Consider the following 16,749-nt stretch of genomic DNA (forward strand, 5'->3'; position numbering starts at 1 on the left):
CAAACTTCTCCTTATATTGCTCTTATGCCACACATCCACTAGGTGATTGTTATACGACTGCACGATTATGACATTGTAATCGTGCAATTGTTTCACAGTTTGTGCTGTGCCTACACTGAACAATTAGTCGTTAAGTGTATGCACATTAATCAGCCCCAAACATGGTCATTCTGACGACACCGTCAGGTTGACCAGCATGTTCGGGCGATGATAGATGTCAAAAATGACTGCCCGATTTGCGCCCGATTAACCATCGATTGAATGATAATGTCTTTATCATTCAATTGCTCTGTTTAATCATGTGGTGGATACGAGCTATTACACCTACTGTAATTTTGGATAAGGCCCCAATAGAGAAAAATCATCCCACTAAAATGAAAGGATGCTGCCTGATCAGCTTTAGGGAGGTTTAGAAAAAGCAGGAAAACAGTCTCTGCAACTTGCAGTTCATAAAAAGATCTCATTCCCAAAATTAACTGGACTTGCTTTTGGACACAGAAACCATAGCATTTTCATAGCCAGCTCCTGTTCAGTTAGAAACATCCTGTTCAATCCTTGTTCAATTATCGACTCCCTGTGGAAATAAACTTTGATTAACCCTCCACTCTCATCCTGATGATAGAATCAGAATCAAAAATAGAGACAGGACACTTTGCCTGTGAAATGTATTATGTTCGTGAACTAACTTGTCCAATAGACTGACATATTTTTATATGACCAATGATCATGTTGAAAATTCAATCTAAGATAATAGGACATGTTTACTTAGGTTGAACCAGCACTCATTACCCTGGTTCAGTTGCAGCTAAATTCAATGTTAATAAATTAACCCAAATATCAATATTTGGTGCTTTTATAATGTTTAAGAAAAGAACCAACCAGTAAATTGTGCATAAAGTAGCCCACAGGCTACAATGCCTAATTCCACCTAAAGATGCCATTAGCAAATAAGCTCCATAATACTTGGTAAACCTCACAAATAGCACTAACTATAGAAACCTTTGTGAGATTGAAAATGATACATCCAGGGGGATACTTGAAATATGTATAAGTCACCCAAAAATTTATGTTTTACGGAGGTCATCCCACCAACTTATTTGAATAAATATGCCCCAGAAAGAGAAACAGACACTACTGTAGTTACAGTACAATTGGATAACTTGTAAAATGAAAGATACATATTTAAGAATATCTCATTTACAATTACTGATCTTGGCAATGTATTTTTTGAGATTTATATTGATATGTTGGCTGTAAAGAATATGCCAATTTATAATGTACAATAAAGATTTTATTTTGTCTCTCTTTTTAAAGAAACTTTATGTAGTAGGAAATCCTAATGTGTGTGAAAGTCTCATAAATCAAATAATTGTGTATTAAATAGTTTTAGTGTTGTCACATAGTCTTATCGTAAATCTGTCAGCGGACATTCTACAAAGAAAATTAGTGACAGATTTGGGAATACATATGCCAAGCTCAGGGCCAACTCTTCAAATCAAAAGCTGCATGTCAAGGAAAAATTGAATTTTTTCCAACAGTATGCTAATAGAAAAACAGTTATATTCAAGTATCATTTAAAATATATTGCAAAATGTTCTTAAAGAAAATTACTGTGCATTCAAAACTAAGGGGCAAGGGCAGGATTCCAATATTACCTACTATAAAAATGTTGACATTGCATTCTATAAAAGTGTATATGAGTTCTCCATAAAAGCTACCTACAGTCTACAATAAGTAGAGTGAGTATAAAGTTAGGTCAGGAAAAGAGTGCCCTTCTAAATCTTGTATGTATGTATATATTATTACCATTATTATTTTGATTATTATTATTATTATTATTATTAGTTACTTACATAGCGTCAGCATATTCCGTTGCACTTTTTAATTGGGAACAAACAGTAATAAAACTGTTTTTGTGTGTGGTGCATTTAAACTTCTGTTAAAATTAACATGAAATGTAACATGAGTCACATATTCACACACACACACACATTTATATACATATAACTATATATACAGTCAGGTGCATAAATTTTTGTGACATTGACAGAATTTTCATATTTTGGCCTCTATTCACCACCACAATGGCTTTGAAATGAAACAAACAAGATGTGCTTTAATTGTAGACTTTCCGATTTAATTTGAGGGTAATTACATCCAAATCAGGTGAACGGTGTAGGAATTACAACGGTTTCTATATGTGCCTCCCACTTTTTAAGGGGCCAAAAGTAATGGGACATATCAACTCAAAAGCTATTTCATGGACAGGTGTGGGCTATTGCCTCATTATTTCATTATCAATTAAGCAGCTAAAAGGTCTGGAGTTGATTCTAGGTGTGACATTTGCATTTGGAATCAGTTGCTGTCGACTTTCAATATGAGATCTAAAGAGCTGTCACTATCAGTGAAGCAAGCCATCATTAGGCTGAAAAATCAAAACAAACCCATCAGAGAGATAGCAAAAACATTAGGTGTGGCCAAATCAACTGTTTGGAACATTCTTGAAAAGAAAGAACGCACCGGAGAGCTCAGCAACACCAAATGACCCAGAAGACCACGGAAAACAACTGTGGTGGATGACAGAAGAATTATTTCCCTGGTGAAGAAAAACCCCTTCACAACAGTTGGCCAAATCAAGAACACTCTCCAGGAGGTAGGTGTATATGTGTCAAAGTCAACAAACAAGAGAAGACTTCACAAGAGTGAATATAGAGGGTTCACCACAAGATGTAAACCATTGGTGAGCCACAAAAACAAGAAGACTAGATTAGAGTTTGCCAAACAAAATCTAAAAAAGCCATTACAGTCGTGGAACAACATCCTATGGACAGATGAGACAAAGATCAACTTGTACCAGAGTGATGGGAAGAGAAGAATATGGAGAAGCAAAGGAACTGCTCATCCAAAAACATACCACGTCATCAGTGAAGCATGGTGGTGGTAGTGTCATGGCGTGGGCATGTATAACTGCCAATGGAACTGGTTCCCTTGTATTTATTGATGATGTGACTGCTGACAAAAACAACAATGAATTCTGAAGTGTTTCGGGCAATATTATATGCTCATATTCAGTCAAATGCTTCAGAACTCATTGGACGATGCTTCACAGTGCAGATGGACAATGACCCGAAGCATACTGCAAAAGCAACCAAAGAGTTTTTTAAGGCTTAAAAGTGGAATGTTATGCAATGGCCAAGTCAATTCCCTGACCTGAATCCGATTGAGCATGCATTTCACTTGATAAAGACAAAATTGAAATGAAAATGCCCCAAGAACAAGCAGGAACTGAAGACATTTGCAGTAGAGGCCTGGCAGAGCATCACCAGGGATGAAACCCAGCGTCTGGAGATGACTATGCATTCCAGACTTCATGCTGTAATTGCCTGCAAAGGATTTGCAACAAAATATTAAAAATTGAAAGTTAGATTTAGGAATGTTTAGCTTGTCCCATTAATTTTGGAACCTTAAAAAGTGGGAGGCACATATAGAAACCATTGTCATTCCTACACTGTTCACCTGATTTGGATATAATTACCCTCAAATTAAATCTGAAAGTCTGCAGTCAAAGCACATCTTGTTTGTTTCATATCAAAGCCATTGTGGTGGTGAACAAAGGGCAAAATATGAAAATTCTGTCAATGTCCCAATATTTATGCACCTGACTGTGTGTATATATATATATATATATATATATAAATATAAACCTGAGTTAGTAGGTACCATGAGAATATTGACTGTGATATTCCGAGAACTCTACCAGTCACAGACTGAATATTACCAGTAGCCAGATAGTGCAACACAGCCAGAAGCTTATGCAGGCTAGACAGAGTGGGAACGTGCTGTCTCAGGGTCTAGGTCCAGTTTGACTTGGTCATACAGATGGACTATGTTGTTATGGTTCAGCTGGAACATCTGAATGACCTCGCCATCAGCCAATGCGTTCAGGTTCAAACTCCTCCTAACATACTGTGGCCTGTGCAGCCTTTGTGGTACATGCATTACCTCATGAGCCTGCTCAGTTTCTTGCTCATGAGTCCTTCCAGCCTGGTGGTAGAGCCTCTGAAATCCCAGCCACATGCAGTGAATAGCACTGGTAGTAAAGTCTGCCATTTTTGATTCACACAAATCTATGACTAATCTATATCAGCTGATTTAGCCTCTTTTGTAGGCATCATAATTGTGGTCTCAGCAATTGCAACTTGAAACACCTGTGAACACATGCAAACATATCCAAACACTCCCCTCAGGAGGTACTCTATTTGAAAGTCTATTTTGGTGAAAGTTTGGTAATTTCCCGTGCAAGTTTCACAAATCAATTCTTGGTAAATTTGCATGTTGTATTGTTTCCTATGGAGAGTACTTTTGAGTTTGGCTGACTGTGTATTTGGTCATGTTTTGTAAATTTGTGTGAGTTTTGTTGTTTGTTTCTTGCAGGTTCACATGTGTTTGCCCTTAGTATATTTATGAGTAGGGAAAACAGGCTAAACTCGCATGAGAAAGCAATCTCGTCCAAACACGATTCTTAGTAAATTTACCCCTAAGTCTGAAAACACCAATCTTGTATTAAGTACTACACAAATACAATTGCATATTCCTATGAGGGCACATTGCACTGCTGTGGTAGCTCCTATTCTAAGCATTTTGTAGTAAACATTTATAGTCTGTTGCTGGTGTTGGTATAATTGTCTGCTTGGGTTATATTTTATGTAAATTCTGCAATACTTGCAAATTGAAACATCATAACTACATGCGGCTAAGTTTTGCACATTGGAAAACAGTTTATACATGGTAATTAACATTTAGTCATAGCAAGCAGATGGAAAGACAACATTTTGGCAAAGCTTTACAGGTGATGTGTAATAATGTGAAACACTTGAGATGGGATTATGAATGACATTAACATTTTAGTGTTAGGTCTTTATTTAGCTTTGACATATGATTAACATAAACCAACTACAGTATGTGAATTTCTATCTATTTTGGGTATAAAATTAGAAGCTTTACTACAGTAGTTACCAGACATTTTTAGTTGCCTTGGTGTACATTTCAAGACTAAACATGGTGGCTTATGTATGTTTTACCAGTTTACTAAATAACAGAAAGAACATACAATTTAGCTACACTAAAGAGAGTGGAATAATTTATTGAGAGTGTTGCAGTTTAAACCATGAGGCTTGGACACTGGGTGTATGACCTTGTTCTAGAGGTTGGTTCAGTTACTGTGGTGTTTATTAAGCTTGTTGGATTGTATGTTATTTACATTAGTGTTTTTCATATGGTGGCATGTTTATGAGAGGGGTTGAAAAGAGTCTATATACAATACAAAGAATACTGCCTCTTTTTTTCCTAACAATCTTTCTGGAACAGGATATCACCAATATTATCTTTAAGAAAAATCATAATATTAAGAATATATTAGCTCCAAGTTAATTGAAACACTGTAAAAAGAACAGAGATGAAAATCCAAACATGTGGCTGATATCGCGACCACCAGGGTGTTTCAAATGTAATAAAACAGTCTTATATTTAAAACATGTAAATATATTCAAAATAGACAGTTGAAGGTTACTTCATGCTCTACTGGCCTCACATTCCCTATAAAACAGTTCTTGAACTGTGACTCCACTTACTGCGTCTATATATTGGAGTGTGCATGTACATTACACTATGTGGGAAGAACCACTAGATTGATGAAAGTGAGGTTCAGAGCGCATAGAACAAATATCTTGAAGAAGCTGCACAGTCACAGTGTTTCGAGACATTTTTCTTTAGTCCATGGTGGGGACCCTAAAAGATTAATTCTAACAATAGTGGAACAATTTGAAGGAACAAAGAGAGGAGGAGAAAGGTTCCAAAGATCTTGTAAAGGGGAGTCATCATGGATTTTGAAACTAGATACGTTACATCCGAAAGGTTTAAATACAGCACTAGATTATACACGTATAGATTAGACTAATTAGGGATAATATTGGGCATTAATATCTGTCAATTTGTGTTATAGAGGTAGTAAGATAGTTAGAACAAGCCTCAAAACAATTGGAGTCCTATGCCTAATACATAAGGGACATCTTTATGTGTAGCGACTTACTAGTAGGTGTAGTAAGTTGATATCCGTTGCTGCTTAAACCGAAAATAGCCGCCATACATGAGTAAGTTAACATACCAATATAATGATTACACTCAAATTTTATCTGTTCTCATGGTCCCTTTTTTCGCCTTCCCCCTAATTCCCAATCAATCAATCAAGTATTGTATACAGTAATGTTCCCTTATTCCCTTCTTTTTTTATCCTTCCTTTTTTATTACCTTCTCTCCTCCTCTCTCTGGGTAGATCAATATAAAAATGTATATCTATTAAAATATATATGTATATTTTTTGGTTCATATACATATACAGGAAAGATAGATGGTGAACTATTGAACAATTAAGAAGTGGATTTATAATGATGTTTTATTATTTTGGAATGTAATAAGCTTCAGAAGGTTGTTTGGATATATTTAGAGTTTTAAAAGCTGAAATGGAACTAGATAAAGACTAGTTCCTTATTCCTATAAATAATAAAGACTATGTAAATGCTATAAGTATATGATATGATATCTGTGTATGATATTAATGAAACTATGGGAATATATAGAATATATTGGACAATGGAAAATTATCACCCTATATTGTGATCCTCTCTGCACAACAATATTGTAACCAACACAACAAAATTAAAGAAAATATAATAAAATTAATAAAATAATTAAATAATAAAAATGTAATAAATAAATATTGAATAAAAGAATAAGATAATATATATGTGGTCAATAAGAATAAACACATGTGGAATTAATATAGAATTGATAGATATGATTACATTGTATATATATGCATATTGAAACAGCAAAAATAAATAAAAACAAAATAAAATTTGGGATAATTACATTACATTATTGTTTTATATTATATTTTTAATGTATTTTTATTTTTGTTTATAATTGTATATGTGGATTTTAGAATTTACATTGCTATTGTATATTTATGCAACTAGTGCATTAAAGGTCATATACAGTATGTATCTATATTAATGTATTAAATGTTCTTTACAATATATTTTAAAGGTTTCCCTTAGCTGTAGGAAAGGGCCATAACAACTGTGAGACATTAAATAATCAATTAAACACTGAATGTGTGGCTTTAAAAGAAGACCACGCTTGAAAAAGCTGCTGGATAGGAGCAAAACACGTCAATAAGGGTTAATTGCTCATGATCCTTTTGCTATACACTGTACTGTGGACTTTATACGGAAGCTCTCTATTACTTCCAACCACTCTGTGCATCTCCAAAATCTACCCGGCGTGCGGACATTTAGCTGGAGCGAATAGCAGTGAGTCCAGCCAGTATAACATGCCGCATCCCCCACTCACGGCGATTGGAGGTGGAGAGGAGAGAGATACTGCAGGTCTCTAATCAGCAGTGCAGAAGGAGAAAAGCACGATAAGCACTGAGGGATTTGGCATATGAACTCTGTTGGAGGAGACCATATTCTAAAGGTCTTCTTATCAGACTCTATTTATATACAAAGTATCTGAGAACTGTTTTAAATAGAGATACATTGTGCATATAACAACTACCAGAACCAGCCAGTGAGCATATAAGTGCCAAACTATCTATACACAGAGTATTGGAGGATTGTTTTAAACTGAGATACATTGTACTTTTAGTATCTATAGCAACAGGACTACATTGGGTATTAGATATATATTTAATATTTATAAGTGTGAAACAAAGTTATATGATCAATAAATGTTTGTTTGAATAACAATAAAATGGCTTCCTTTATTCTATCAAACATATCCCTAATAATCAATTACTCTGAGCATTAGCGCAGTTCATTTGGGTTTTTGTTTTTATATGGCACAGGAAATCACTCTTGCTGCTTTATTGTTGTCTCTTTTTGTTTTCTTTTTTAATTATACCCTTCTTATTATCTCTCATTATTTCTTAATTATTTTTTAATGTCCTCATTATTATGCAGTGCCCTCGGTGTGTTTTACCCCCTCCTCCCTGCTTATCTTTCTGGCAGCCTGGAGAGGGGGCCTTGTGAAACTACTGCACCTGTTATACCTGTGTCTGCACCTCCTGGATGGGAAAAGTCCATTGGCTTATGGCAGCGTGTGACCTGCCACCTGGCAAGTCTATGTCCTTCCTCATTCATTTTTGTCAGACAATAGATCTCATGCTGTTGACTGAGGCTCAGACGCAGTTGAACATGTTGTTACTTTTGAGACACGGAAGTCTTTCTTGTCTGGGGGCTGAGTCTGAGAATTATTTTTCCCAGAGCAATTTATGCAATAGTAAATGGTATTTTAAATTGGGGAATCCCAGGCACTGTGACTGTTTGCCCAGAATAGGCCATTGTTACTCCAGGATGCATGAGAGATGTGGGTGTCCATAGGCGCACCATAAAGCATGCCCAAGCACTGCAATGTATAAAGTCCATGCTAGTGTTGATGTACCCCCTGTGGTGGGCCAGCAGCAGTGTTCATAGCAAGCTGCAGGTAATGTAACATTGCCTTATTCAGGAAGGAATGGGCTCCTATGGGCTTCAGACAGCATTGGATGCTCATCCCCTGCCATGACAGTTGATCTAGTGCAGCAGATGTACAGTAACTCTCCTAAGCAACCTCCTCCACGTCATCAGTTGTATAGTGAGGTGATCAAAGCTCTGCCCCTTTGTACAGTAGGCCTTATTTCAGGTATGATGCAGGAGCTGCTTTGACATTAGTGATTCATAATGGATGCTTTGCAACAAGGCTCTCCTCACACCAGATGGTAGGGGCTTCAGTGCCAAAGGTATTTCTTGTGGCTGAGACTCAATCAATCAAATCCCATGGTACTGGGCCAGCTTGCACACCTTTTCCAGCATGTTGCCTCCTCGAACCACCTCTACCACGATCTTGGGGGTTCTGTCTGTAGGACTGGTGTCATAATTGGATACAAGCCATGGTGGGGTCTGAATGTGGCTATTTTTTCCCATTGGCAGGATCCCATTGCTATGGCAAGTACATTAGTTGCACTTGGGACAATCTTCTAGGGTCAAACTATTTGCACTCACTTCTGAGGCCAAAATAGAGCTTGCACCAGCAAGTGGTGTTGGTATGGATGTGTACCATTCAAAATAACATCTGACTGGAAGGTACGTTTGTATTTAAGACCTGCTATATGGAGACATGGCCAGACAAGTATGCCTATATTGTATATATATTGTTACATAAATACTTACACCTCATTCACAGCATGTTTAAGGGGTCCTGGAAAAATATATGTCACACTTACAATGATGAATTCAGGAACAAGCAGTCTAGAGCCTTAGTGATTGTGGTTGGACATCATGTAACCGAGAAGGGGTACTAGAAAGGCAATGACATCTTGATGGATTCCAGTTGCCACTTGGGTGCTCCCCACTGCAACAATTAAAGGGTATTGCTACACTTACAAAATGATTAGTGTTCGAATGGCAACAAGTGCCATTTTTGGCACATTTGCCTTCTGTGTTGGGAGCTACATGCAGCAAAGTAGTGCTCCCATTTGCTCTGAACCCCCTCTCCCAATTTTGGGGGTTGGTGGCACTAAGTAGAGCCCCATAAACCATGCTTCTGGGTGCCATGTCTCACTGGCGGCCATCCAGATAGTCCGGCTGCAGAATGGATGATGTTGGGTTTCTGTATAGATTTTCACTTATCAATTGTGAGGGATGTGCCTGCTGACACACCTTGTAATTTAAAGTCAGCATATTAGTCGCCACTTTTCATTTTGGAAAGGGTCATGACTTAGATTCAGAAGGGTTGTGATCTCTCCAGTCAATGTTGTTATCAATAATGTGGAGGGTGAGTTTCAGATAATAAAACATATTTTTTACACTCCTGGTGCATTGGCCAATAAAGCGAACTCTAGGATGTGTGTCAGGTCAGCTGCCAATCTGTTAACAGCGCCTTGGCACATTACTTGGGTGATTTCTTAGTTGCTAGCCCTCTCAAGTCTTTCCACTGTTCTTCCCTTATTTTCCCTTTTTGGGCACATTGGCCTCAAATGGCTGAGGTTGGTAAGGCATGTCCTTTTTATGTTTGGCAGGTTATAAGGCCATCAATAAGGGATTGGTTTTGCTTACAATTGTACCCAGTATGCTCAGATCATACCAATATACATTTGATGAATGGGAGACATACACCTCATCTACCACATCTGTAGATAAGTCTGGTCTTCAAATGATGTACTCATTTGTTTGGGTCTTGTACTGTACTTGTGGGGCCATTTAAGGCAATCAACTGTTTGATCTCTGGCTGGAACTTCCTACTTTTGCAGGTTCTATGACCACCCAGACTATACTAAAGGTTATGTAGGCTTTGAAGTATTGAGCCAGTGCCATGTCATTCCTACTTGATAACCATTGTCTTATTGACCAGGGCTTGTTGCCTTATTTTATGGATGCCATGGCTACAGAGTGTGCTTCACCATTCAAAATGCATCTTTTGCTTGGCATTTCATGGAGCTCTACAAGTCAGTGAATATACAGCTGCTCTGAAAACAGCAGACTTTACACTTTTTTTTCAAGATATGCTGGTGCATAGTGAATCACTACTGCTTAAGTGGCTCCATTGCAAGACCAACCATCTGGGATGTGGTACTGACTTTCATTAGCTTCCCATTCTGGCACTCAAATCTGCCAAGTGTTACTAACTCAGGATTTTTTCCAGATGCAGTTATCTAAGTCTAATGCCTTGCTAGATCATGCTTATGATTCCCTATTGATCAGGTAGTTGTTTAGTGTAGTCTTGCAGGTTGCATACATTTGCTTGGTCTGTCATTTTCTGTCAGTGGAAATGTAGCTTTTACATACATTTTGATGCTCTGTGACCAGTTTGACCACTTGTTGCTTTTTTCAGCAGGGGCCTCTGATGGATATCATCTCTCATTTTACATGGAAACATTGCTGTTTATGACACTACAGATGTAATACATTTGCGCAAATGTACCCTACTGACTGTGCTGTGGGTAACAACGAACATGCCAGTGGTGGTGGTTAGGTACTGGAATCCTTTTAGTGCTATTCAGGCACATTCAGAATGTCAACAAGCACAGAGGGGACAATGGTATGTTGAACCCAACATGGTAGTAATGTGATGTAAAGCATCATAACAGCGTTAGCTTTAAAACGTTAAAAATTATAGTAAAGCATCATCTTCAAATTTCTAATGCTGACACAGTGACAACGCATTACTACCATCTTCCCCTTGTGCTAATCAACATCTGAATGTCAAGAAGCAAACTTTAGAAAAAAAACAATGAATTAAGAGGATGACCCAAAAGGTTATATTTATCAGAAAGTGTTGTATTTACTTTATCTTGGATGTACATTTCTGTGTCACATAAAAGCTTCTATGCAGGTGTCCTTCAAAATAAGGACTCAAGGTATGCCCCTGAGTATAATACTCAAAGCTGGAAAACCGGCACAAAAAATTTGCTCTGTGACTCTGCATGTTTACCGGTTCATAACTGACATTCTAGCTTCTATAGAGCTTTTTAATTGGGAACAAACTGAAAAAATACAGAATGCAAAAGATCACAACTTTAACTGATTTATAAAGAAATTAATAACAAAGCTGAGAAATAATGGAATGTAACAATTTCTATAAATGCAAACAAATGAAATTTTTTTTTTATCATTTATTTACACAACACATTTAAACGGCAATTTGCTCAAAGCATGATTATTGCCTGTGCTAGTATATTGGTATGCAGCTAGCTAGATATATTTATATAATTTTTCATTAGGTGGGAATCACAGATATATTTTCTATTAGGAGCAGCTATTATATATTATTCTGCATTTATTTCATATTGTCAGCTATCATTATTGATTGTGAGCGCCTGAAAGTTATATGATTTGTATAACTACAAATCATATTAGTTTTTCTAGCTAGCTAGATACGCTGCTGTAAATACAATTAAAATACTGTACCATGTTTAAAATGCTTAGCTTACATATTATTTGTCTGCTGAATAGCAAATGTACTTACTTTGTTCTTGTCCATTATACTAGCACATGATTACAAAATACCTCCTGTTCATAGTAATTGTGCCCATTTTAGGTATCTGATACAATGAAATGAAAGCCAATTGCCCAGTAACATAGGTTATATGCTGTAACAGAGCACTACACGAACCATCTCATTCACAAACTCCAGTCTCACTGGACTAAGTATTGGTTAACACAAAGCTAAGAAACATACTGTAAGATTTGTGTATTGAGCAAAATACATTTCTAGGATGATTTGTCCTTTGCTCCCCGAGAACCTTCAAGGCTACACAATGGTGTTATTATTCAGTGACATTTACAAAAAAAACCAAGAAATGCCAATTTAACTTATACTGGAAGTTCAAATTTTATCTAAACATTACCCAAGAAACATTTCTGAAAGTCAAAAAGCTATTCTGTTCGATAGGTGATACACTTAAAGGGACTACAAGCAACCTTCCTGTATGTGGAATAATTGGCTTAATGTAACGAATATAACTCACATATCACCCAAGAAGACTAAACCTACAACACAAATGTTGACTTATATATACGATTTAAAATAAAATATGTTCTTTTATAGCCCAAGTAAATGACTTTAACCAGTGATCAACTATAACTGGAATTTTAAAGGCATTATTTCAGGTTTCAGCTTTGTAGTGGGTTTAATTCTCCCCAATTTAAATTTGGGGTTCAAATATGACCTTAAGTAAATGCAAGGTAAACTTTGGGTGAAGAGTTTTTCATATTCCTATCACCTTTAAGAGATGTTGTTTATTATGAAACAAAGTTAGCATACATTTTGAGGATTATATTAAAATATATCGACTGAACGGCATTTTTTGTGTTCTTATGATGTTTTAACATAAAAGCAGTGCCAAAATACAAACTATGAAATTATGAGTGTTCTGGGTATATATTTACTAAAGTGTGGGTTTTTAGAAGTGGAGTTGTTGCCCATAGCAACCAATCAGATTCTAGCTATTATCTTCTAGAAGGTGCTAGATACAGTAAATAAGTACATTGATTGGTTATGCATGATTGGTTGCTATGGGCAACAACCCACACTTTAGTAAATATACCCCCTGGTGTCTGATCAAAAAAATATGTTGAGCTTGACACTAGGGGCCTGATTCAGACCCGGTCGCTAGCAAGCGTCTGCTCGCTGCTGCCGATGTTCGCTAACTTGCGCATGCGTATGCATCGTAGTGCGAAACTACTCATAGTGATCGGGACCCACTCGCTCGCCTTGCAAAGACAGCCCAGTGTAATGAGTGACAGGAAAGCCATTTGTGGGTGGTAACAGGGGCAGTCCAGTGAAAACAGGGGAGTGAAGGTGCGAACGCAGGCGTGCCTGAGTGTCTCAACACTGTTTCAGAGGCATGCTTAATTAATAGGCAGCGTCATAGTACAAGTCACCAGCCTTTTTTTTTTACACTGAAATCCTCGCAGTGCTTGTGTTAGGGTAGAGGCAACTACAAGCGCTGCTATTGCTTCCGATGGTCCTCGATGTACCAATGTTTTAATACACTTCCCAGAGATGACATGCGCTAGTGGGCATCTCATCATACGCTAATGGGCATCTGTATACACAAAGTGATCGCTCGCCAAGACATAGTGGGCGTACTTATGCCTTGCCGTGCGATCACCTGCCTTGACATCACTTAGCTGAATTTGCATATGCAGGGAGCGAGTGGCCACATCTAGTGAATGGGTCTGAATCAGGCCCTAGGTTAGGTATGACCCATGGTCGATTTTTCATTTGAGTTAAGTGAAACAACCAGTGTACTCTGGGCCTGATTCAGACCCGGACGCTATTTGAGGACGGTCGTTCCAAAAAAGGGGCCGGCTAGTTAAATTGAGCGCTTGCTCTTTGCGGTTTGTTGACGCTTCTATGTCTGAGCGAGCGAATGAAAAATGTGCTTGCTATTTTGTAAAGACGCCCCTTTGCCGTTCGCATCACACATCATCTCCGGTATTTATTAGATTAATCGGGTACATTGAAAGGCATCTGAACTGCATGCAGTGCTTGGGGTAGCTTTTTCCTACCGCTATCACTGCGAGCAGTTCAGGCTAAAAGACAACCAAGTGACGTGGTCGATGATGCTCCTTTACTAATCATGCACTCCCATTAAACGCCCTTTTGACCGTTAGGCACGCCTGCGTTCGGATCTCCATTCCCCCGTTTTCAAGCACCTTCCTCTGTTACCACATACAAACGATACATTCTGTCAATCAAATTAGCAGCCCCTCGCTGTTTTGAGAGCGCACGATTTCCTACCGCAATGTCTGTTTTGCGCATGATGACCCATACGCATGCGCAGTTGTGCGAACATCGCTCACAGCGAACGAGCGGGCGCTTACGAATGGCTCTGAATCAGGCCCTCTGTCTTACAGCTTAGCAATATGATTATTCAAACAAAATTGGGTTAAACATACATTGGTAATTAGGAGCATGTGAAAATTAGCTTTACATGTTAATGTACAGTATTGATAAATAGACTTACATCTCTATCTAGAACTCTTCCAGTGCTGTTGAGATATAACTTTTGAGTCACTGGATCCAAAATCACCCAATAGTCCACATTTTCTATCAAGGAAAGTTGTATTGTAGGAAAGAGGCCTCCAGCTGTCCCTTTAATTTGCATATTGTCCACAATTATTGTGCCTATAAAACAAAAACACGTTATAGTACAGTATGCCGTTTTTCATATTTGACATCAAGATATCTATCAAATGATCAAGTTTTAGTTTTCTAGTTTTAACCATTTTATAATATATGAAGTTCATCGTTTTATGGTCTCCTTCAGACAGATGAATTAGAGTATGTTCTAATGCTTTGCCCACAAAACACAAGTGCACTTCATTTTGCACACAAGTATACCAATCACTGCATCAACATTTACTTTTAATAGAACAAGTGGCCCTGAAACCATTTTTCAGTAGAGAAAACAATTAAATCAATACAACCTCATAGAATAACATGAAGTGGTGTAGGTCCTAATTAGTGTTCTTCACAAATGAATGGATCTACAGTATAAATATAATCAAATTCAAGGATGGATTACTCAGCTTGCTGAGGGATAAAGACAATACTTTGGCCAGGATATAGTATGATGCAAATAAACAACACATCTTAGTCCACCATGCCATTGTCTGTTCTCAAATCATTAGCAAATAAAGGGTGATGCCATGCAAAAAAATAGTAATTTTCTTTTAGATACAGTAAAATGAGCAAGCATTAAATAAGCTTTCAGTTTTTTTTTTATGATCCATTCACTGGAACCAGCATTGCCCTTGATTGGTCTCTAATATACCTACCCTGCACTCAAATCTCCCTGCTTTTTGGATGGTTTGAATTAATTCCCCTCCAATGTGAACTTGACATTTAGATAAATGTGAACATCATAAGGGATGGGCATCAACAGTTGCTCTGATTGTTTACAGTGCAAATTAAGAGGGTTAAGGTTGGTGCCTAGAAAGAGTATCTCAGACTGCGGATAAAAAGATAAATAGACATAAAATAAATATTTTGCGAGCACTGACTTAGAAACAGGTGCGTATCTACATATTTGCCAGGAAGGCACTCACCAGGGGCGCTATGAGCTCTGCCTTCAGGCTCCTCCCGCAGCGGGTGATGGGAGAAGGGGCGACCATACTGGGGGCACTGCATAGAGGGGCCGCTACTGGGGGGCACTTTATGGGGAGGGTGGCCACAACTGGGGGGACTGTATAGGGGGGACTACTACTGGGGGCAATGCAGCGTAGGGGGGGATTTACTACTGGGGCACTGTATAGGGGGAACTACTACTGGGGGAAATGCAGCAAAAGGGGGATTACTACTGGGGGCAATGCATAGGGGGGACTATTACTGGTGGCACTGTATAGGGGGATGGCTGGGGAGACAGATGGAGGTGCTGGCTGATGAAACATGTGGGCTGGCTGGGGAGACAGAAGGGGGGTAGATGTGGAAACATTTTAAGTACTTATTTAACGTATAGTGTAATTATTCAGAAATTATGGGGGGGTGCCAGTCCATAACACTGCCAGGGGCGCCCGGATCCCTAGATACACCCCCTGCTTAGAAATGTAGTGAAACCTTGGTGTAAGGCTGGGTAGACAACTAAAGGTTTTCTGTCCAATCATCCAACTAGTTCATTGTTTAGAATGAAAATCTGGTAGGGTATGAAAGCAAATGACAATCAGGAATTTGCTCACAAATGCTGGAAAATTGACAAAAACTGTTGTTTCAACAAATTGTTTGGATCAAACATTTAACAAACTTGTCTGACGACCATTTTCATCAGTTTTCTGGCATTTAGGAGCAAATTGCTGATCATCATTTACTCCCATACATTACCAGATTTTCATTCCAGCCAATCAACTAGTTGGATGGTTGGACAAAAAATCTATGGTATGTTACGCAGCTTTTTACTGAATGCCAGTAAAGAATGAAAGGATGGAAAGATTCCTATTACTCAATAATTAGATGCAAAAAAAATAAATTACATCCAATTAAATCAATAAAGAAACGTGGGAACAAATCCCCAAATAATGGATACAAAAATATTATTCTCCTGAAGAGTACAATCTCATGATAATAAACAATAAAATATAAAGCATAAAAAAGTATCACAGTGGCAGATAAATATTGCAAACTCTAAGCAAATAAACACAAAGATAAACA

The 16,749-nt window shown here is 37.8% G+C and overlaps 1 protein-coding gene across 1 annotated transcript in view; it reads right to left on the minus strand.

Annotated features, from left to right (window-relative positions):
* The window catches only part of PCDH15 (protocadherin related 15), a 1,543,840-nt gene that overhangs the window by 1,004,611 nt on the left and 522,480 nt on the right, over nt 1-16,749 (minus strand). Inside the window, exon 4 of the mRNA XM_088459638.1 lies at nt 14,570-14,730. Coding sequence (XP_088315764.1) covers nt 14,570-14,730 — 161 coding nt within the window. The remainder of the gene's footprint in view (nt 1-14,569; nt 14,731-16,749) is intronic.

Source organism: Taudactylus pleione, unplaced genomic scaffold (assembly GCF_031769625.1).
Source record: "Taudactylus pleione unplaced genomic scaffold, aTauple2 ptg000918l, whole genome shotgun sequence".
Classification (NCBI taxonomy): Eukaryota; Metazoa; Chordata; class Amphibia; order Anura; family Myobatrachidae; genus Taudactylus; species Taudactylus pleione.